This window comes from Pipistrellus hanaki (genome assembly GCF_964339955.1).
Source record: "Pipistrellus hanaki genome assembly, chromosome: 6".
Classification (NCBI taxonomy): domain Eukaryota; kingdom Metazoa; phylum Chordata; class Mammalia; order Chiroptera; family Vespertilionidae; genus Pipistrellus; species Pipistrellus hanaki.
The window spans coordinates 33,404,843-33,428,154 of record NC_140508.1 but is presented as its reverse complement, the minus strand read 5'-3'; the positions used below and the strand labels follow the sequence as shown (position 1 = coordinate 33,428,154).

Sequence of the window (23,312 nt, the reverse complement as noted above, 5' to 3'; positions counted from 1 at the left end):
ATTGTTCCTTCAATGCAACCACGGTGTGAGCTCCAGAGGCCAGCAGTGTCCTGGCCCGTGTCCCAGCTCCACATTCTAAGTATCAGGTCAGAGGGCAGCAAGGGCAGCTGGCTACAGTGGTGGGACGAGGTCAGGGGGCTGTGATGCCGTTCAGCCTTGGGCCCTCTCCCCTCACCCCTCTGGGACAGGGAAATAAATATCCCAGACAACATGGATTCTTGCCCCCGTGATCGGCCCATCCACAGGATGGCGGCAACAGGCACGTGGCAACTGTTCTGGCTCCCAATACCCAACTGCTGGGATGTCATGTTAGAAAAGCTTGGCAAGAAAAAGCACCACAGCTCCTCTGGGACAGAAACGACACGTGGAGGCAAAGTTACGTTCACGAGGCTCTGCTTAGGTTCCAAACAGAATGTCAGCCTTTGGAACAAGGGGCACCCCCAGATTAGTGTGAAAAATAGTCAGGATCGCCCAGACTAGCACCCCACACCACTTTTGCTGCTTAACTAACCAGTGGCACCTGGCGGCAGCCAGCCTGTGTAGATCACACTTACTGCAGGTGAAACAGAAACAGGACTTGCAGATATCATCCCAGCTCTCCAGGCAACTCCAGGCTGACCAGGAGTCCAGACAGAGCAGTCCCAGGCCAGGGTGGAAGGCAGCAAGCGCCAAGGCCATTTGTCTAAGACCAGAGTCTAGTCCTACTAAGTGGCAGACAGCACAGAATGACAGACATTAGTAACCACATATGGCTGTGTATTTCATACATGGCTCTGTACAAAATATTTACACACATTCTTTACAGAATAGTAACCACCTGAAGGTAAAATGATAATGGTTTCTTCTCATCAACAAGGTGAATCCTGATGTCAGCAAAGCTTATCTCACAAATGAACTTGTTCCTTCTTAGGCCACAGCTGAAGCAAATGCCATTCGCTTCCTGGGTTCCAAAGAGCTGTGGCCTTGGGACCCTGACCACATGCGCCTCCTTTCCTCTCCCCCATCAGTGTCTGCAGTCCTGCAGACGGCTCGAGTGCTTGTGGCAGGAGGTGCTGCTGCCGCCGTCCATTTGTAACAAGAGGACAAACTTGCTGAGGGAGAAGACTGGGAGAATCTGTCACGTCATCCCCTCTGGATCCTGAAAGAATTTCCTTTGTCTTGACAGATCTTCCACTCTCTGGGTTAACCCCCCCACACCACACTCACCCCAGGAGGGACTCCTGCTGTGGAGAACGACCCATCACTGAGCTTTTTGGTTCTAAAGTGCTGAGTGTAACAGGAGAGCCGCCTCTCGGACCGTCTCTGGCAGGCCAGCGGCCTGGCCTGCTGCATGCCCTCCACTCGCACACAGGGGCACACGGGAAGGAGGGGAGGTCTGAGCAGAGGAGCTAGAGTGCTTCTGGCACGTTCACATGAAAACACCTGTCAACACAGAACAGTGCTGGAGAGAGACCATGAAAATACAAGTACATGGCTGCTTCAGACTACACACCCCAGTTCTTTAAAGCAAAAGGCACTTTTTTCCAAGCCAGAGCTCTCTGAAACAAAGCTGGCGTGGCTCACAGGAAAAGCTGTCCCGTGGCTGTTCCCTCGGCTACAGTGAGGAGCGGCCTGTTCTGGCTCCGGCCGCTCTTCAGGCTGCAGGCCTCCCTTTCTGGGAACTGAGTCTCCCCTGACACTTCCAACCAGGAAGGAGACCGCAGCTAAGGAGATAAATCAAATTCCCAAACGAGCCAAGGTAGTGAGGGGGCGCCATCTGGGACAGACAGGTGATCTGAGGAAAACAGGAAAGGGAGACACAAGGAGGGCACTTTGGGAGAATGGGCTGTTACAAACAGCAGCTCTGGCTAATGTGAAATGTTAAACAATTGGGTAAAAAGGAACCCTCACGGTCTTCGAAGATCATCCTTCCAATGAGAACTATTTTCTTCCAGAAGGAACTATTATTTTTAAAGCGAGGGTGCTTTATATATTGGGTGTTGCATAATTCAAAAAATAGTCATAAAAGTATCTTTTAAAAAGCAAATAGGTAGCAAAAAAAAAAACAAAACAAAAAAACGGGGGCGAGGGGAGAGCTAAGTCAGGCTCAGTTGGTTAGAGCATCATTCCGTGCACCAAAGGGGTTACAGGTTCGATTCCCGGTCAGGGCACATACCTAGGTTGGGGGTTTGATACCCAATCAAGGTGGGTGAGGGAAGCAACCTATCAATATTTCCCTCACATCGATGTTTCACTCTCTCTCCCTAGAGTCAAGGAACATATCCTCAGAGTGAGGATTAAAAATAAAAAAGCTCTGCCCTAACTGGTTTGGCTCAGTGGATAGAGCGTCAGCTTGCAGACCAAAGGGTCCCGGGTTTGATTTTGACCAAGGGCATGTACGTTGGTTGCAGACTTCTCCCCAGCCTGGGCCCTGGTCAGGGTACGTGCAGGAGGCAACCAAGCAATGTATTTCTCTCACATTGATATTTCTCTGTCTTTCCCTCTCTACCACTCTCGCTAAAAATCAATGGAAAGATATCCTCGGGTGAGGATTTAAAAAAGGAAAAATGGTAGGCAAAACCAGTCTATGTGGGCCTTATAACTTAACATTCCTTCCTGTCTGTCTGGAAATACTGTGATTTCTAGACTGAAAACCAGTAGGAGTTATCCAGTAACCCAGTTCCCAACTGCCTCTCTGCTTTCTGACCAGCTAACAGAGCTGCTCTTCACAAGGGCCAATCTTGTTCCTGGGCTACCTCCTCTGCCCGTGCCTTCATTCTACCATAGGACTTCTTTGGCCAAAGCAGACAGAACAGGAGGAGCTGTGGGGAGGGCTTTCAAAGGTCCAGCTTGCTTACTACTGGGCAGCGGCCAAGAGGTCCCAGTGACCAGGCCCAGCAGGTTCCGAAGACAGCTGGGAGCTAAAACCCCCGCTTCCTCCACCACAAGAGGAGGCAGTGGAGAGCACACTCAGAGCCCACTGAGAGCGAGGAGAGTCCTAGGCCCAGGCCCCACGTGCCCAGTCACACAGGCTCTGCTGCTGGCCTCTGAAGCAAAGGCAGACCATGGAGTGGCAGGGAAGGGTGGTAGGAATACAAAACCCTTGACAGAAACCCTTTTAATAAAGGACATCCCACCCCTCCCCATCCTTCCATGGAAGGGCGAGACCTTAACGCCATGCCGGAGAAAGAATCGCCTCTGGCATTTAGGGGAACAGCTGCAGCTGAAACTTGGGGGCCCACTCCAGGGCACTTTTCATCATCGCCAGGGCGGCGGCTCCAAGCGCCACGGTCAGCCCCATCACCGCCAGCTTCACAAAGCGGTTGGTCCTTGGTTTGGTCAGGACGTCTTTTGCTCGATTCTCAGTCCGAAGAAGTCCCCGAAACCGCTGCCGCAGCACCATGTCAGGCCTCTGCTGGGTGGATGCCAGCTCAAAGTCTTTGAAAGTAGAGGCTGCCGTTCTGGAGAAAAGGAAGAATATGAAAGAAACAGAGAAGGCAGGAAAGAAAAACTAGATTACATAGGCTGAAGGCAGAGCCATCTACTGCTCAGAAACTCTTCTTGATGAAGACCCATCAAGACTAAAGTAGGGATTCTGCAGGCACAAGCTTAGAACTCTGGAAACATCCCCCAGCCCTCTCCTGACCAGGCACCACCTTCCATCACTTCTGCTCACTAACAAACACCTCCCACCCCCAACCAGTGGCTTGCGTCCACTCACTTGTTGGCTTGCTGTTGGGCAGCTGCTTCCCAAGCAAGTCTAGATGGGGGAAACTGAACGAAAAGGTCTCCGGCTCTACTAATCAGCATCTCATAGGGCAGGTCCTGAGGGATCTGCGACAACAGGTGGTGAACGGAGGCCATGTCACAGTCACAATCCAGGACTTCCTCTTCTCGATACAACACGATCTGTGAAAAGCAAAGCCTCACATCAGGGACCAGAACGTACGAAGTCTTGTCATGTGCATTTCACTCTCCCTAGAGATGAATTTAAACTAGTGACAGGACCGAAACCGGTTTGGCTCAATGGATAGAGCGTCGGCTTGGGGACTGAAGGGTCCCGAGTTCGATTCCGGTCAAGGGCATGTACCTTAGTTGCAGGCACATCCCCAGTAGGGGGTGTGCAAGAGGCAGCTGATCGATGACTATCTCTCATCGATGTTTCTAACTCTCTATCTCTCTCCCTTCCTCTCTGTACAAAATCAATAAAATATATTTTAAAAAAAACACACACACACAAAAAAAACTGGTGACAGGGCTCACTCAAAATGTTCAGCAAACGCTTGTATCCATCTACGACATAATAATGTACACATCTGAGTGCTTTTCCTACTGGGCTGGGTCTTCCTGTGGGAGGCAAACTTCTACCCTAAGATGTGAAAGACTGACCAATTAAATAACGGAGATTCTTTTAGGAGGAAGAAGAGGAGAGGGATTCCTGGAAGATTCCTGGAGCTCCAGCACAGAAAATAATGGTTCAAAACCGTAGAAAGAATGGTCTTGTTCTCATTAAAGAACAATGGAGAGTGCCTGTAAGCCCACACCTTCACCTCCACCCACCCCACCCCAATGATTCAGGCCCTCTAATAACTGGAGCACCCCCAAACCATCTCAACTTTCTATCATAATACCACACCCCATCTTTCCTTAGACCCAAAGTTGGCAATTTGCACTCATTCCAGAAGATGACAACAAGAACACAGAATTCAAGTGTAGGGAAATACTTTAAACGTTCAAAAGAATCCTATATAATAAAGAGCTAACATGTTAATTAGACCGAACAGCCGGACAACCTTCTGGACGAAGCTGGGGCTGCGAGGGCCGAGCCCCTTGCACGAATTTTGTGTATCAGGCCTCTAGTCATGTAGTAAACAAATCTGTTTATCTTCATTTAACCAACTTTTCCCAACCTTAGTGTTCCACAGAACATTTCTGCCCCCCCTGACATTCCCCATTACCACTGCACAAATGGTGTCCAGGCACACCAGCCTAGGAAATGCTGTCTTCAGCATCTTCCCATAACCGCCTGGTTTCCCTTTAGGGGAAATGATCAGGCTGGGTTGGGTGATGTGAACCTAGCTGCTGGCTTGTGGCCTGTACCTACCACAGCTGCAAAGTAAATGGGCATCAGAGGGTGGCAGGCCAGGAAGAAGTCGTATAACCGCACCACGTGTCTGAAGTCAGACAGGACGTGCCCAAACCAGGTGATGAGCCAGCTGAGGGCAAAGATGGTCCCGACCTCAGCACTAGGAACAAAGAAACAAACGTTAGGCTCCCTGCTGAGTGACTCTTTCCCCTTTTCTGGGCTCTCTGTGTCTCCAGTGCTGTTAGAAGGAAGCATTTGGGAAATATACTTTATGAGAAATTCAGCATTTTCTCCCTAAAAAACACGAAGTTTCTAAGTTGTACCCCCCATCATGATATTAACACTACAATAGGTCCCTGATTGCCTTATTTCACTAGGTGCTCTAATGACCAACAAATGTCTACTACAGGAACAAAAAGTACCTATTTAGAGAAAACTATACCATAATTTTCCTTCTGAGAAAGTCATGCTCTTTTGGGGGGCACAAGTACATATTAAAACAACTTTGTTTATTTTTTAGTTAACATGAGGTGACTGAAACATATTAAGACATAGCTATCATTTGAAAGGAAAAGGTCCTGGCCGGTTTGCTCAGTTGGTTAGAGCATTGTCTTGATACACCGAGGCTGCAGGTTCAATCCCCAATAATGACACATACAAAAATCAACCAATGAATGCATAAATTAAGTGGAACGACAAAGCGATGTTCCTCTCCCTTTCTAAAAATCAATTAATCAATCAATAAAAATTTTAAAAAGTCAGACATTGGCCAAGGACAAATTTCCAACTAAACAGAAGAGAAATATAAGTCATATGAAATTTGCAAAGAAATATTTCTTCTCCTTGGTACTTGGTAAATATTACCATCCACAGATGGCCATGTCTTTCTTACCCCTGGATCCTACAGGTCTCTTGTGGCAGTGACCTCAAAGTCTATGTTGGCATACTTAACTTGTCCAACTATTCCCTCTAGATGTAAACTCCTCAAGAGAATGAGTTGTCACTTCTCATATATCCCCAAAAGAGCAGAGCACTCAACATGTGCTCTAAGTCTGTGTACAGAACTGAATTATCCAGATCGCTGGTTAATTCAGGCCTGGCCAGCATGATTCAGTGGTTGAGTGTCAGCCTATGAACTGGGAGGTTATGTTCGATTCCTGGTCAGGGCACACGTCTAGGTTGCGGGCTCAATTCTCTCTCATCATTGATGTTTCTATCTCTCTCCCTCTCCCTTTCTCTCTAAAACTAATTACACACACACACACACACACACACACACACATATAATTATTTTAAAAAAATATATTTTATTGATTTTTTACAGAGAGGAAGAGAGAGGGATAGAGAGTTAGAAACATCGATGAGAGAGAATCACCGATCAGCTGCCTCTTGCACACCCCCTATTGGGGATGTGCCTGCAACCAAGGTACATGCCCTTGACCGGAATCGAACCCAGGAACTTTTCAGTCCGCAGGCTGACGCTCTATCCACTGAGCCAAACCAGTTTCGGCTAAAAATATATTTTAAACAAAAGAAAACTCAGAAGATCCGTATCTACATATCAATATCTATCTATATATATAAAAGCCTAAGTGACTGTATGACTGGTTGACCAGTTGCTCTGATGCACACTGACCACCAGGAGGCAGATGCTCAACGCAGGAGTTTTCCCCTGGTGGTCAGTGCGTCCCCACAGCAGGAGTGCTGCTTAGCTGTCCAAGCACAGCTGTGGCAATAGGCTCAGCAGGGCTGGGATGAGCGGGAGTGGCATGGCACCCAGCCTGGGCTTGGGTTCCTCCCTAGCCGCCTGCGGCTTCATACACTACTATATCCCTAGGGGGATGTTGGATTGCCAGTTTTGGCCTGATTCCCACAGAGCCAAAACCGGCAGTCTCACATCCCTTGAGGTCATGGATTGTGAGAGGGCGCAGGCCAGGCTGAGGGACCCCATTGATACACGAATCTGTGCACTGGGCCTCTAGTACGATAATGATGGAGCTAGACTTGTGAGGAAGAAACAAAGGTAGAGAAGGTTGAAGGTGTGTGTGTGTGTGTGTGTGTGTGTGTGTGTGTATGTGTACATATAAATATAGACACATATATACCTCTGCATGAAGTCATGGAGTTCTGGATTCACCTGGTCAATGATGGGCATTAGATAGTTTAATATATGTTTGGTGTTGTCCATTGTTGGATCCATGAAATCCCTAGAGGGAGACAATTCAATGAGTATGATCAGACCAAACACTTAGATAAGGGTGAGAATGGAACGGAGCTAACACCATTGAAAACAGTGATTAGAAGATGGCCCGCGGAGTTACCGCAGGGGGTTTGGGGAGTGATGCCCAGCCTTCTGTGCCCCTCTGTGCCGGTACCTGAGGTGGTGGGTAGATACTTTTTCTACCAGGGCTGTTGCCAGCCTCTCCCCGACCACCAGCAGAAATGTGACCACAATGTCGTGGTAGCCCTGGTAGTAATGCAGCTGCGGGTTGCGCTCCAGGACGAGGAGGATGATGTCAATCAGTTCTTCCTGGAGCCCTTCTCTCTGTTCCTTTGGCATGCCTGCGTGGGGAGGAGAGATGCACATAAGTATGGCAAGTAGCCTAGCAACAGAGATTAGGAATATGGACAGGAATGGATTTTCAGAGAAAGTATTTAAGAAAAGTTGCATCTTAGTAACACATCTCTAGATCCACACACATATAGGAAATATGTGACATACAAAAAAGAGCCACCAACTAGCAACCTTACACTGGGAGCCCAGCCGCCTTCTTAACTAAGTCCCCACTGTTCACAGGCCAGAAGTGTGACTCTGACAGCATGTTCCCCCTGATGTACTGAAAAGAACTCAGCATCACTCCTGTGGTGTTCCTATCAGGAATGTATACACCGCCCTGGCCAGTTGCTCAGTACTTAGAGCATCAGCCCTCAGACTGAAGGGTCTCAGGTTAGATTCTGGGTCAAGGTCATGTACTTTGGTTGGAGGCAACCAGTCCATGTGTCTCTCACATCTGTCCCTCCCTCTTCCCCTCTTTTCCTTCCCCATTCCTTTTTCCTTCTCTGTTTCTCTCTCCCTCTCCTGCCTCCCTTACACTTTCTCTCTAAAAATCAACGGAAAAATTGATTTTAAATCGTCTGGTGAGAATTTAAAAACACACACAAACAAACCAACAACAAAGAAAACACACACATGAAAGAATGTATCAACCTAAACATTGAGGAAATACCAAGCTCAAATTAAGGGAAATTTTATAAAATAACTGGCCTGGTGCCCAGCCGGCATGAATCGCATGCACTGGGCCTCTAGTAAAATATAAACTATTTCAGGTTAAATAAGGCTAAAGAGATATGATGCCTGAATGGGAAATGAATGAATTTGTTTTCCTATGAAGGACATATATGATATAAATGATGAAATTTGAATCAAATCTGTAGATTAGACAGTATTTTTTAATGTTGTTACTGATTTTGATAAATGTACTGTGATTATATATGTGCCTTGTTTTTTAGGAACTACACCCTGAAATATTTAGGAACAAAGGGACACCATGTTATACACCCTGAAATAATTTCTTTCTTTTTTTTTTTTTTTTTTAATATATATGCTTTTTTTTTTTTTTAGAGAGAGGAAGGGAGAGGGATAGAGAGTTAGAAACATCGATGAGAGAGAAACATCGATCAGCTGCCTCCTGCACACTCCCTACTGGGTATGTGCCCGCCACCAAGGTACATGCCCTGGACCGGAATCAAACCTGGGACTTTTCAGTCCACAGGCTGATGCTCTATCCACTGAGCTAAACTGGTTAGGGCTGTAATTTATTCTTAAATAATTCAGAAAGAAACTTAGTGTGTGTGAGCCCACTGTATGGGAGAATATATTTGGCAATGATGCATCTGATAAAGGGTTAATATCCAAAACATATAAGAAACCCATACAACTTAATGAAGGGAAGACAAACAATCCAATTGAAAAATGGGCAAAGGACCTAAATAGGTACTTTTCCAAAGTGGACATACAGATGGCTAAGAACTATATGAAAAAATGCTCAAAGTCACTGATCATCAGAGATGCAAATGTAAACAACAATGAGTCATCACTTCACACCTGTCAGAATAGCTACCATCAACAAATCAATAAATGACAAGTGTTGGCAAGGATGTGGAGCAAAGGGAAACCTAGTGCACTGCTAGTGGAAATGAAGACTAGTGCAGCCATTATGGAAAAACAGTATGAAGTTTCCTCAAAAAATTCAATATGGATCTGCCAATTCATCCAGTGATCTCACTTCAAGGAATATATTCTAAGAAATCTGAAATACCATCAGAAAGAAGGGATATACCCCTATGTTCATAACAGCACAATTTATAATAGCTAAGGTCTGGAAACAGCCCAAGTGTCCATCAGCAGATGAGTGGATAAAAAAGCTGTGGTACATTTATACCATGAATACCATGCAGCAGTAAAAAGGAATCTCTTATCCTTTGAGACAGCATAAAGGGACCTGGAGAGTATCATCTAAGTGAAATAAGTCAAAGACATGTATTACATGATCTTACTCATATGTGGAATCTAATTAAAAAAATAAACTGATGAGCGGAGTGGATCCAGACACATGGAAGCATGGAACAGTGTGTGGAGAGGAGGGGGATGAAGATATGGGGAATGGTGGCACCCCTTCCTGCCTCTGGGTTCCTTGCCTAAGAGAATTGCTCATTCAGCCTGCCCTGTCAGGAGGTCAGGAAGACAAGGTGCGAGCAGAAGAACAATTGTGCCCTTCACCGCCCCTCCTGACACTCTATTCCTCCCTGGCCCTTCACATGAGGTTGCAATGCTTGGCTGGATTCTTGTGTATCTCGCCTTTGTTCCTGTTCCCACAGTCTGGCCTTTCTGCCAGATGGCTGAGCAGATTGCTGCAGTCCCAGGTGTGAGTCCTTACAGCAGCTACCTATGGGCACTGCCAAATGAGGCCACTCTGGTCACATGAAGACATCCCTGACATTGTGCTCAGAGGACGGGAAGAGCACTCAATGTAGGACACGGTCCCCACCTGCTTGGCAAGCACAGCGCCCTGCTCATGCGCAACAAAGGTGTTTGGACAGCTTTTCCCAATGTGGCCAGGTCAGTCCACACGTCCGGCTTACAGCCAACCAGCACAACCTTGGCATTGGGGCAAAATTCCTGAGTCTCCCTGTCACTTCTTAAGGACACTGTTCAGTGTTTCTTCTTGGCTGCTGAAGCAGATGAGCACACGTCTGAATTAGGAGAGGCCACAGGCCGGACGATATCACAGGAAGAGGAACCTGAAGTATCCCACAAGTTGAGCTCAATGCGCACTTGTCTGCCGTAAAGCTCACAGTGTAGTTCCCAAACATGGTGGGACGTAACTCCCAGGGGAGGTGTCCTTGGCACACACCCAAAGGAGCGCCGTCTTGCCACACTCCCCAAATCCCCCAACATGATGGTGCACAGCGGGTCTGCCCCAACATGGGCCAGAGCCGTAGCTCGCACAGCTCTACCTCCCAGGCTGCACGGTAGACACCGGCCTTGCCACATCTCTAGGACCATGCTAAGCCTCCACCCAGGCTATTGCGCCTCCTCTGCTGCATCCCCAACCCCTTAACATTTCTTGGGACACACTGGTTTGCCATGGAAACTGATTTTCTGTTAGCAATTCTCCTCTCTTCATGAACCTAAATGTGGAGTTGCCAAAAGAAGAGAAACAGATCATAAACATGAGGTTTGTTGCCCAATTGCCTTCATTCTTCCTGGAATGGAGAGGCAATTTTAGGAATAAACTCTTTAAACATGCCGAGAATGGCCTCCCTTCTGGTCCAAGGAACTCAATACATATATATGCAAGATATCACTATTCATAAATCTAATCAAAGGAGATGTTAAAAGTTCTTGTTAGTCTGGCCAATGTGGCTCAGTGGTTGAACATCGACCTATGAAGCAGGAGGTCACGGTCTGATTCCTGGTCAGGGCACATGCTCAATTTGCAGGCTCGATCCCTAGTAGGGGGTGTGCAGAAGGCAGCCAATCAATGATTCTCTCTCATCATTGATGTTTCTCTCTCTCCTTCCTCTCTGAAATCAGTAAAAATTTGAAAAAGAAAAGAAAGAAAAAAGTTCTTGTTAATGCCCCCTTTCAAACCAACCTGCTCTTTAAAGCAGACTCATGGCTCTAGCAATCTCTATGAAGTCTCTTCTGTGGCTCTGAAAGGGGGGAAGAAACTTCTCTCATTCACTTCTAGGTCAAGAGAAATTACTTTTGGCTCAGGGTTTCAGTGGGGGTCTGAGTGTGATGGAGTAAATTAAAGAATGACTCAGCAGAATGGGAACAGATATTAAGTCATACTGTGTGCTGGGATGGAAACTCCCTAGGACTGGCAAGCGTCAACACAAGAAAGTAAGTGCGCCTGGGACAGAAACCTTCATGTAACAAGACAGACGGAGAGAGCTTCTCACCAGGAGGGAACCGCCGTAAGGACCGCCTGACATCCAGCAGCACTTGTTGGTAGTCCTTGCTCATCTGTCGAAGGTTTTCCCCTAGTGGAGGAAGAGGAACATGTCATTGTAGGAATGTCTGGGAAGCCAGATCAGGAACAAAGTATTGTGGTATTACACCAAGGCCAGGAGGACATGACTCAAAATACGATTGGAGAGAAATCCTAAGTTTAGTTGCAAACATGCAGTCTTGATGATCTAAGAGGAAGGATCGCATTGTCCAGGAGGTAATCGAGTTAGGTCGAAAAGCTGCAGAGAAGACGGGAGGCCAGGGGCCTCCTGTGTTGTCGCTGAAGTTTAAAGTCCACATCTATAAATGGCAATATTCCCTTCCACAATGTACCTTTCAGGTTATTGTAAGGATCAAATAGGCCAGAGGCTTCCTGTGGCATCACTGGGGAACTGCTCTGAATTTCAAAGTCCACATCAATAAAAATGGCATTGTTCCCATCTATAATATACCTCTCAGGTTACTGTAAGGATCAAATAAGATAATAAATGTGGAAACCATAGACCACTAAAAAAACTCTAACATATGTAAAGTCTAGGAAGCACTGAGCTGTTAGGAAAGGAGCATTAAAATAAACTCATACAAAGGAGAACCTAACATGTGTTGACCCAGAAATTGTAAAGCTAACACACTGCAAACAGGACATTTTATCTCTGTTCAGGTGATAAGCCCAATACAGTGTGAATGCAAGGAGGCAGTCTCTAGCTGTTATATATACATCTATAACAAGTGTACATTTCCCCCAACCCAAACTGAGCGTTGTGTAACAAGCCTACATTTCCTTCACAAACCGATATCAAAAGGTAACAGAGGAGCCTGGGCAAAACTTCCCCACAAACTTCACCTTATAAAGATAGGGAAATCTGGAATCTGATAGAAGAATACCATCTCAGGATTCAGAGTGTGAACATGCTAATGCCTTTTCCTCCCAACAAAAGGCAGCTCCAAGGAGCCAGCTTCAAATATTAAACAAGTGGCAACTTTACACCTACTTGCACTGTGAACTTTTACTGGCAGAGGCTGTCTTAATTATCTCTAGTATCTGGCACACAACAGGAGCACAACTAATGTCTTCCGAATGAGTGAAAGAATCCCCAAGAGCCAGACTTTTGCCATACATAGCAATAAAGCAATAAGTGTTTGTTGAATGAATGACAAAATGTGTTCATTGTGCCGAAGCCGGTTTGGCTCAGTGGTGGAGCGTCGGTCTGCGGACTGAAAGGTCCCGGGTTCGATTCCGGTCAAGGGCATGTACATTGGTTGTGGGCACATCCCCGGTGGGGGGTGGGCAGGAGGCAGCTGGTCAATGTTTCTCTCTCATCGACATTTCTAGCTCTCTCTCTCTCCCTTCCTCTCTGTAAAAAATCAATAAAAATATATTTTTTAAAAAAATGTGTTCATTGTTCTGTAGTACTTCTATCTGTAATCTACACTATATTCCAAGGAATTCCTTTTACCACACAGGCCTTGCAGATTAAAGTTATAGCTTTTCACAGAACTACAGAATTTCAGAATCCAAAAGGAGCACAGTATTTCCCAATAAAAATTTTTTTTAAAAAAAAAGTATTTTTATTGATTTCAGAGAGGAAGGGAGAGTGAGAGATAGAAACATCAATGATGAGAGAGAATCATTGAATGACTGTCTCCTGCACACCCCCTACTGGGGATCAAGTCGACAACCTGGGCATGTGCCCTTGACCGGAATGGAACCTGGGAGCCTTTACTCTATAGGCCGACACTCTATCCACTGAGCAAAAGCTGCTAGGGCTTTTGTGTTTGTTTTTTAAATTTATTTTTAAAATATATTTTATTGATTTTTCATAGAGAGGAAGGGAAAGGGATAGAGAGCCAGAAACACTGATGAGAGAAACATCGATCAGCTACTTCCTGCACACCCCACACTGGGAATGTGCCTGTCTGCAATCAAGGTACATACCCTTGACCAGAATCAAACCTGGGACCCTTTAGTCCACAGGCCAACGCTCTATACATTGAGCCAAACCGGTTTCGGCTTTTTTTTTTTTTTTTTTTTTTAATATTATTTCTCCCCATAGCCTGCTTCTCAAAATGTAGCTCATCTACATCAGAATTAGGTGAAGTGCTTATTAAAATACAGATTCCTACAACCAATCTTTAAGTGAATATGGACTGGAATATGTATTTTTGAAAAAATACATTATTTTTGTTGTTGTTATTAAACCTCACCCGAGGAATTTTTCCATTGATTTTTAGGAAGAGTGGGAGAGAAAGGGAAAGACAGAGAGAAACATAAATGTGAGAAAAACATATCAACTGGGTGCCTCCCGCACAAGCCCCAACTAGGGAGCAGGCCAGGGAGGAGACTGTAACCAAAGTAAGTACAGGCCTTGGTCAGAATTGAACCCGGGACCCTTGGTCCACAGGCTAATGCTCTATACACTGAACCAAACCGGCTAGGGATGTTTTAATTGATTTCAGAGAGAGAAAGGGAGAAGAGAGGGACAGAAATATAAACGAGAGAGAATCATTGACTGCCTGCTTCCTGCCCCACCCCTACTGGGGATTGAGCCCAAAACTTGGGCATATGCCCTGCCCAGGAATCGAGTCTGATCTCCTGGTTCTTGGGGGATTACTGAACCACACGGGCCGGGTCGGAATATACATTTTTAATAAACTTCTCTACCTAGCCAATAAAAGCTCATTCCATTTCTGAATAAAATTCTACTTATTAGTTTGGCCTTATTTTCAGAGTTGGACCAATCATATCCTCAAATGCGTTAGATTTACTCATCTACTCTTGGTTTGACATTGGCATAAAAATCAAAGATTCTGAAACTCTGTTCTCCTTGCCTCCTAAATAAGCTCCTCTCCCTGTACTCCCCATCTTACCTGATACAGGAGGTGGGTCATTGGTGTTGACATTGAGGAGCTTGGGCCACACTTTCCGTCTCACCTCATCCGTTAGGAGCCCTCCTTCACTAATGGCCATGCGTCTAAGGGCAGCCACGTCAGTGGGATCGCTGTTTAGAGCCTGGTATATCTTGGCTACTTTCTTTTTCCTTTTGGCGTTAAAGCCTGCAAAACAAACAGACAGACAACACCCAGGGGTTGGAGGGGCATCAGGCACATACTCAGCATGTGTACATTTTCTATTTAGGGCTCAATCTCCTTATTTGGTCTGAGGTATAGGGAGGTACATTTAAAGCCAACCTACAGATATTTAATTAGCACATTATGTACAAAACACCAAGGAGATATGCCATATAAGTAATCAGCAAGAAATTATAATAAATGCTCAGTAAATTCAGTCATATCTGTTACTGTTAATGTTTTCCTAAATGAATGCCTGTTCTTTCTTAATATATATCTCTTAATATTTTTCCTGTTGTTTATAGAGGAAAAATGTATATACATGCCACCAAAATTCAATAATACATTTTAAAACAAAACCACAAAAGTTCCCAGTTACTGATAAAATATCAAAATCATAGAAATATTTTCAAAGTCAGAATGTACTTGGGTATACTTGGGTCTCCAATGTGGGTGGTAAGAGAGGCAGGACACTACACACAAAACAACTGTTGTAACCCCCCCCATTACCTCTCTCCCCCCAAAACAACTATAAATTAATGTGATCAGGAAGTTATGTTTTAAGCATCTTACATCCTTATGTGATAGTTTGTTATTTATACTTAGGCATTTTACTGTGTTTATCTTTTTAGGAAATTGGTAGAGAATTTGTGGTTGATGTTTATCTTATTATTCTATTTAAAATAATGGAATAACAGGCTCTTAGAGTTTTCAGGCAGAATGTCTAATTTTAAGAACAGCAAACACAACAAAAGTTAAACAGACATCATAAAAGAGATGCCACAAAGAAGTACACTATAACTGCAAAAAAAAAAAAAAAAAAAAAGGAATGTGCAGACACTAAGAGCTCAGAGAATGTTGCGAGTCAGACTAAACTGAGAAAGCATTAGCAAAGAGTATAGAAAGCATTAGCAAAGAGTATAATTTACAAAGGAAAAGGAGGGCCCTGGCCAGGCAGCTCAGTTGTTTATCATCCTACACACCGAAATGTTATAGGTTCAACTTCTGGTTAGGTCACATATCACTGGCCACACCCCCATGATTGGGTAAGTAATCTGTCAGGTTGCGAGTTTTATCCTCAGTCAGGCGCCTGGGGGAGGCAGCAGATTGATGTTGCTCTCTCTTTCTCTCTCCCTTCCTCTCTTCCTAAAACCAATAAAAGCATGTTTTCAGGTGAGGACTTAAAAAAAAAATAATAATAAAGTTAGTATGTTAAAAAAAAAAAAACAACAGGAAAAGGAGGATTTCAAGAGGCTGGAAGAGAGGCAGAGAGCAGAAAAAAGCTTGGAGACAGGAAACACAAGGGCCTTTCCTTTAATAGTAAACAGATCATTGAAAATACGTATGTAGCATACATTAGATGTAAGGCACTGGAGTAATAGAAGGGGAAGATAAACACTAGAAAGTAAGTTAGGCTTTAGAGAAGATTAACGGAAGAGAGATTAGGTTCAGAAGGGGTCACTTTCTAAGCAAGCAGTCTTCCTCAATAATTTTCTAATCTGAGGCAACAGTCTACATATTGTTTCCATGACAAAACTGCACATTATTAACACAAATGAAAGTTGGTACCTAGTGGTCATGTTACTTACTTAGGAGAGCTGTGACATAAATTAACTGCTTTAGAGTCACATGCAATTGGAGGTGCAGACAGGAAAATGACACAGGTCACTTTTCACCTAGGTAAACCTGTTCTGCTGTCTAGAATGTTCTTTTCCCTGGTAACCTAGTAAAGTGATCACCTCTTTCAAGTTTGAGAGATTCCTGGCTCACGCCTATAATTCTGGCATAATTGTTCGTAGCAAATCCCTCCTGCTATCTGTACTTTCAAAAATGCCCCAGCTTGAATGCTAAATTAAATGGTTACTCTATCTAGAAATCATAAAAATTAAGTCCCAATTTCCTCTCTCAGCATTCACCTAACTAGTTAAATGTTTATTTACAAGGTGCTTCATGCTCTTGGCTTGAGTGTATCTGTCCATCTGTCCATCTATCCACTTGCCCATTAGTACATACATTTATCAGCCTATCATTTAATGAACATCTATTTATAGAAAGCACTGTACTAGCATAAAAATATTAATTTGACTCCTTCCCAGCACTGGAGAGGTTCACAGTAGGGAGGGTACAAACAATTATACATGATATAACAGAATTATGAAACTCCTGAGGAAAGAATAACTACTTCTCATGCAATCAGGAAAGCTTTGCCAAGAACATATGTGGTATCTTCTTAAAGAAAAGTGCACATGGAAGAGTGGCTGAAGGGAGAGCACTCCAGGGAGAGGAGTGTGTGCAAAGACCTTGTTACATGAAAGACATATCATGTCCAGAAAACAGAGAGAGACTTCTATGAGGCTGAAGTGTTAGGTAAAAGAAGAGGACATGGGCTTGAAGGACTTAGTGTGGGCTGATTTATCCCACACTTGGGAAAGACAGGGTCGAGGGGCCATCCTTTGGAAGAGAAGGCTGTTATGTTTCCAAAGAGGGATCACAGATAAGACACAGAGAAGACTTTAAAAAAAATATTTTTTTAAATTGATTTCAGAGAGGAAGAGAGAGGGAGAAACAGAAACATCAATGATGAGAGAGAATCACTGACCAGCTGCCTCCTGCATCCCCCTCGATAAGGATTGAGCCCATAACCCAGGCATGTATCCCTGACTGGAATCGAACATGAGACCCATGAGTCCGCAGACCAACACTCTACCCACTGAGCCAAATCAGCTAGGGCGAGAAGACTTTTTATTTAAAATATGAGCAAGAATTGAATTAATTTCCAACAAAGAATATAAAGTACCAGATAGCCTATAAGGTTTTTTTTGTTTTTGTTTTTTTTACTTAGAGTTTCCTTGTATTTTCTACACATCATAAATTAAGAACAATTAAATGGTAATATGAATACTATTTGAGATAAGCTGACTTTTGAAATCTTGTTAACCTACTTACTAAGAGTGTGGAAAAATTTCCTTCATTTGTTTATACATATATTCACCCTGCCCCTCCTTCCAAGGAAGCTATTCATTCAGCAATCTGGGGGAAAGGAAAAGCCTTGCTTGGATCTTGAAGGAAATCACACTGTTTGCAATCATCTGGATTTCTATTAGGTTTGGGTAAGTAATCTGCCAATTTTTACTATTTCTAAACCCAAACCATAGCTCTTGTACTTAGTTCTCTTAACACAGTTCCAATTCTATTTTTAATCCTGCATTACAAAATTTACCACTACCTTCTGGTTTCTGGTGTTCTGTGGGAACACAGTAAGTATATACAGAATAGAATAAAAAGCTAGCTTAGCAATTGTTCCTTTGGAAACACTGGCCTATAATAAATGACATAATTTTGCCCTGATTGCAAACAGTGTTATATGCTTACTGCACAACTCTAAACACAGTCATGTGCTAATTAACAAGGATACGTTCTGAGAAATGCATTGTTAGGCAATTTCGTTGTGTGAGCATCAGAGTGCACTTACACAGACCTAGATGGTATAGCCCACTATGCACCTAGACTACATGGTATAGCTTTGTAAATGCAGTCCATCACTGACCGACACTGTTATGTAGCATATGACTGTCGAGATGCAGATTCTTTGGCCTTTTTTTAAAGCTACTGGTACTTCTCAGAGTTGGATGCTGCTCAAATGTGAGGTCTATTCAGGCCCCAATATCACCTTCCTCAATCCCACAGTTGAGTGATCAAGTATTAATGGCAGATAAAGAAGGCACTCCTCAGTGTGTCCCCACCCCACATTTATTACACTTAATATATAAACTTCCATTGTGACATAAAAAGGGAAGAGAAAACAGAAAATTCAAGTAAGCTAGAAATGTATAAATTATAGAATGATAAGGTCAACTGCTAGATTACACAAAGAGGGGGAAAAAAGATCAGCAGAGTCTCAATTGAAAGTAATTTACACGTATCCTCTTCATCTCAGAGAAAAATTATAGAACTATTCTTGAGATGTACAGGAAAATATAAAAGTTAATGCCTACTATCTAACTTTGAGATAAATTTTATATATGGATTTTGGGGTGGGACACACACTTCCTGACTCCAGAATGCTAATATTAGGCTTGGTATAAAAGTCCACATTTCATTAGGAAGTAGTATATATGTAATCCCAATTCCCCGAGTCCTTTCTTTTCCAATTCCTTTTTGCCCCCCTTATAAGAGAGATGTATTACATATTCCAAAGTTGAGACTTTCCAAATTCCTTTACAGTGAGAGATCTTGGCTATGATAACCATGACAGAATGAAATGATTATCCTCCAATTGGCTGCAAAATATAAGACACTGCTATAAATAAATCCTTGATGCCTGAAAAGCAATTAATTCAATACAGGAAAAAATGATAGAGGCACTACTATAATACTTGGCCTACTCTCCATTAAAACAATCATTTTAATAAGGGCACTGAAGCAGCAGTTCTTAACAGTTCAGATAAAAGATGGATGAGCCCGTTATTGTTTCAAATATTTCCCAACTCTGGCTACAGAGCCCAGGTGAAGATTTCTGCCTCCTCAGAAACAGGTTATCTCCAAAAACACCTGGCTTGGGAACTGGATATACAGGGAAAGGAAAAGGACTAAAGATGAACACTAGCTGTTTCCTCTAAAAGTTTTTCCATATCAGCAAAATACACATTAATGGCTATATCAGGTAAAAGGTCTCCATACTTAATTGGTTTAAGTACAAAATTCCATACTTCCTTGGTTTAAGCTTGCACATCAAGAAATCTTTGCAGTCTTTAAATAGAAGTTAAACTCAAACAAAGCAACGTTAGCCTTAATCAAACAATGAAGGAACTAATCAGAGAGAGAGGGAGAGATCCATCCCCTCAGGCAGATATTGCCCTACCCCACTCTTTGAACTCTTGATGTTGATATTGAAAATTAACTTAAGCCTCAGCCCATTTGGCTCAGTGGATAGAGCGTCAGCCTGCGAACTGAAAGGTCCCAGGTTCGATTCCAGTCAAGGGCACAGGTTGATCCCCAGTAGGGGGCGTGCAGGAGGCCAGCTGATCAATGATTCTCATCATTGATGTTTCTATCTCTCTCCCTTCTCCTTTCCTCTCTGAAATTAATTAAAAACAAAAAAAAAGAAAACTTAAAATTTTATGCTTGAACTTCATATCTGTAGTGGAGAAAGACAGTGGGAGAAGAAAACCTCACCTTTTTCTGAGTAAGGTTCCTATTAAAAACTAAATAAAACATAGTATTGTTTTTGGAGGTCCTATTTAGTTTCAACGAACAGTACCAGAGTTAGCAGAGATTCATTACTGAAACATAAAAACAAGTGTGCATTAAGAAAGACTGCTTTACCTCAACAATGCAGAAAAATATTTTAGAGCATAAACCATGACCTCTACAAAGGAGAGCTTCCGGTGTTAATAACTGTCAATTCTCCAATATGATTAAAACCACAACGAAAACGAACAGGGGAAAAAACCACAAAACAAAACAAAATAAAAACACTCTGATTTCTAAGTTCCTCCCATTCATCCAGAGAAATAAAATGAAGGAAACTGGGAGGTAGAGTCTCAAAACAATTGCACGACAAGAGATCACAAGACCTGTACCACTTGGGGCACGGACTATGATGCCATGAAGACGGATGTCATTCACCATCAAAGGGTTACAAGGCCAAAGGGCCCAGGGAAGTAATATGATGAGCGAGTTCCACTTCCATCCAGGACGAGAGCAGGAGAAAAGGGGGATAACAGAAAACGAGTGCAGAGAAACAAGATGTGGATACCAGGTGCTTCATCATAATACGTGGGCTGAATGTGTCAACTGGTTCTAGTATGGACACCACCCATTAGAGGATGAAGAAGTGGGAAAGCTAATTATCTTCCCCGGAGGAAAAAAGAGATTATTTTACTTGGTACAGAATAAACATGAATACTTTTAGCAGTCATATCTTACTATGTAAAACACATTTGAAAACAATGCACAATGAAATCATGATTTCACAGGAATAACTGCTTAGGATGAAACAGTATAAAAATAGGAAACAGCTTTTTACACAATTAAATAACATGAACACAGGTGGGACGGGATTGAGACATAAACTAGATTAGTTGTCCGCCAGGAACCGTGGAGGGAGATTGGGGAATGGGAAGTCAGTCCATCATGGGCTTTCTTTTTGGAATATTCGTGTTCTGGAATTAAACAGTGGCGATGATTGCACCGCCCTGTGAGAGCACTAAGAACCCCTGGACGGTGCACTTTCAAAGGACTGGATGCTATGGCAATTCAAAGAAATGTGTGAGAAATGTGTGTTCACTCACACCACGGAAGTCAAGACGGCGATCGATGAAGTCTGGAAACCTGCCTTACAACTAGGGAGGCGGCAGGAGTCTGTGGACGTGGCCGGACAGTCTCGGGCCGGGTGAGGCTGAGCCCCCGTTTTCAGACCCAGTTCTCCCGTTCAGACGCCGCCGAGCCGAGTCCCCGCGTCCTTCCCACTGGGGATTCGGTTCTGCCACCACGGCTCCTCCGGTCTCCGCATCCGTGGACCCCCTAACCTAAGGCTCTCTTTCCCTTCGGCCTTTTCCTCTCCCGCCGCCCCGGCCCTCGGCCCTCGGCGCACCCAGGTGGCCCGTCCAGCGCCGCTGGCGCCGGGACCCGCTCCGCCGACAGCTGTCCCCGTCTCCTAGGGTCGCCCCTGTCCCTCGGGCCGTCCTCGCAGGCCACCCCTCGACGCCCCGGCCGGCTTCCGTACCTGCCGTCTCCGCGCCGTCGTCGTCCCAGTGACTGGAGGTGGGATCGTCGCCCTGCGCCCTGGGGGAGGCCATGTCCCGGGGGCCCGGGCGCGGGCCCGAGCCCCGGCTGGTGGCGGAGCCGAGGGAAAACGCGCCCGCACTTCCCGGCAGGCCCGGCTCCGTAGCCCGCTGAGCGCAGGCGCCTAGGCAGCTGCGCACGGGCCCCGCCCACGTCCCGGCACGTGACCGCTCGCTACGCGAGAACGAGCGTCGGCTCCGGGCAGGCGCGCAGGCGCCCTGAACAGAGGGAAAGCGCAGCGGGCGCCCCGAACGAGTTCCTCCAGGAGTCTATAGAGCGCGGCGCTCTTGAGCAAACGCGTTCCGGACCAGGTTTTGTCACGTATTTTGCTTTTCTTATTTGTAAAGTGGTACTGATACTAATGAGAGTACTGAGCTCAGAGTTATCGGGAAAGTGCTTAGACTACTACCAAGCATATAGTAACTGCTTCACAATTAAAAGCTCGTGTTTTTGCGTACAAGGATTTTACCTCTTGTCTCACCTACCCACGTACTCCAGCCCTCATACTTGGCGACTTCAGGCTTTTATCAGAACCCTTTTATGTGATTCCGCAGGCTGTTCTCTGCACAACGCCAAGAGGCGCCTTCCACACAGACGATTATGTGACCAGTGTCCCCCTTGGAATTGTACAGAACTGGCCACGCATTCAAGATGGACATGTCTTGAGTTCTTTTTAATGTGTCAATACAAATTTAATAAGACTTTCACTTAAAATCACAAGTCAAATCTATTATTCAAATACATGTTTGTAATCAGTACAAGAATCTTAGAATTTCCAAAATTATCTTCAATATTATAATATTTAAGACTTTAATATTGATGTTTTGGGATTGCTTAATGCAAAAATATTATTGATAGTACTGTGAGTCTAAAACATGTCTAGTCGCGATTCTAAATTGTAGTTGAGGTTAAAAGATGCTTATTGTCCTAAAGAATTGTCTTTCCAATTTGGGAGTAATATACTCAAGCAATTGGGGTACTTATTTCCTTGTTACTGTGCTGGCTGGTGGATTCTTGCCTATAGTAATGATGGGACAAGGACCTGCTCTCCTCCCCATCATCACAATTTTAGGGCTAAGCAGTATATTGTTGTGAGGCTTGGGCTAGCTCTCATTCTCTGTAAAACAAGTGACTGGCTCTCAGGGGCAAAAAAAAAAAAAAAGAGGGTCATGCAACTCCCTGGTGCTTAGCAAGATGAATGGAGATAACCAATTCCTGTCCCAGGCTGATAACCAAGTTGTGTGCAGCAATTACAGTTCATTACCATGGAACTCTATGTCAGCATCATCAGTCATTTTGCCTCATAATTCTTAATGCTCTCTTTGAAAGGAGATCTAGGTGGCAAATGAGAATTGTTTAAAATAATGAATTACCATTTATTTAAAATGTATTCTTTAGAAAATGATTTCAGAGAGAGGAAGAGAAACACCAATGAGAAATCATTGGCCGGTTGCTTCCTGTACGCCACCTATCGTGGATTGAGCCCGCAATCTGGAGCATATGCCCTGACTGGGAATAGAACAGTGACCTCCTGGTTCACGAGTCAATGCTCAAACACTGAGCAACACTGGCCGAGGGACTTGGGAATGAAAAAAAAAGCCTTCCTGGATCAATGGAAATGAGCTTACTCAAGCATGGTAATGGTCATGTCTATTGCCTTGTTACCTGAGCTTGGAGCTTATAGGTAAGCCAGAGCTTGCTGGGCTGGGCTGGTCTGCCAAGCACATCAAGAAGTACATGTATCTTGGAAAATCCCAAATCACAAACATGTAGATTACTGAACCCATTTGTTTGTTCAACAAATATTCATGGACCTTAACCAGTCCAGCCCAGTGCTAGGACCAACATAAGCTTTCTTCTCTACCTTCCTGGATA

At 44.3% G+C, this 23,312-nt stretch overlaps 1 protein-coding gene and 1 pseudogene across 2 annotated transcripts; both read right to left on the bottom strand.

Annotated features, from left to right (window-relative positions):
• Positions 1-735: 735 nt before the first annotated feature.
• TBC1D20 (TBC1 domain family member 20) lies at positions 736-21,583 on the bottom strand. Its single transcript, XM_084887925.1, has 8 exons — positions 21,379-21,583; positions 14,451-14,636; positions 11,534-11,614; positions 7,441-7,627; positions 7,171-7,272; positions 5,084-5,225; positions 3,701-3,888; positions 736-3,440 (listed from the first exon to the last, which is right to left on the bottom strand). The coding sequence occupies exons 1-8, from the start codon at positions 21,449-21,451 to the stop codon at positions 3,185-3,187; spliced, it is 1,215 nt and encodes a 404-aa protein (XP_084744051.1). The 5' UTR covers positions 21,452-21,583; the 3' UTR covers positions 736-3,184.
• LOC311624701 (rho-related GTP-binding protein RhoN-like) lies at positions 8,158-10,826 on the bottom strand (annotated as a pseudogene). Its single transcript has 2 exons — positions 10,821-10,826; positions 8,158-10,578 (listed from the first exon to the last, which is right to left on the bottom strand). The product of its transcript is annotated as a rho-related GTP-binding protein RhoN-like (transcript).
• Positions 21,584-23,312: the final 1,729 nt, after the last annotated feature.

Coding starts and splice junctions, on each gene's coding strand:
- TBC1D20 (XM_084887925.1), bottom strand. CDS start 21,451: ATGGCCTCCCCCAGGGCGCAGGGCGACGATCCCACCTCCAGTCACTGG. Junction 7,273..7,440: donor GTATCTACCCACCACCTCAG/GTACCGGCACAG, acceptor GTCTCCCTCTAG/GGATTTCATGGATCCAACAA. Junction 3,889..5,083: donor CCATTTACTTTGCAGCTGTG/GTAGGTACAGGC, acceptor TGCTTTTCACAG/ATCGTGTTGTATCGAGAAGA.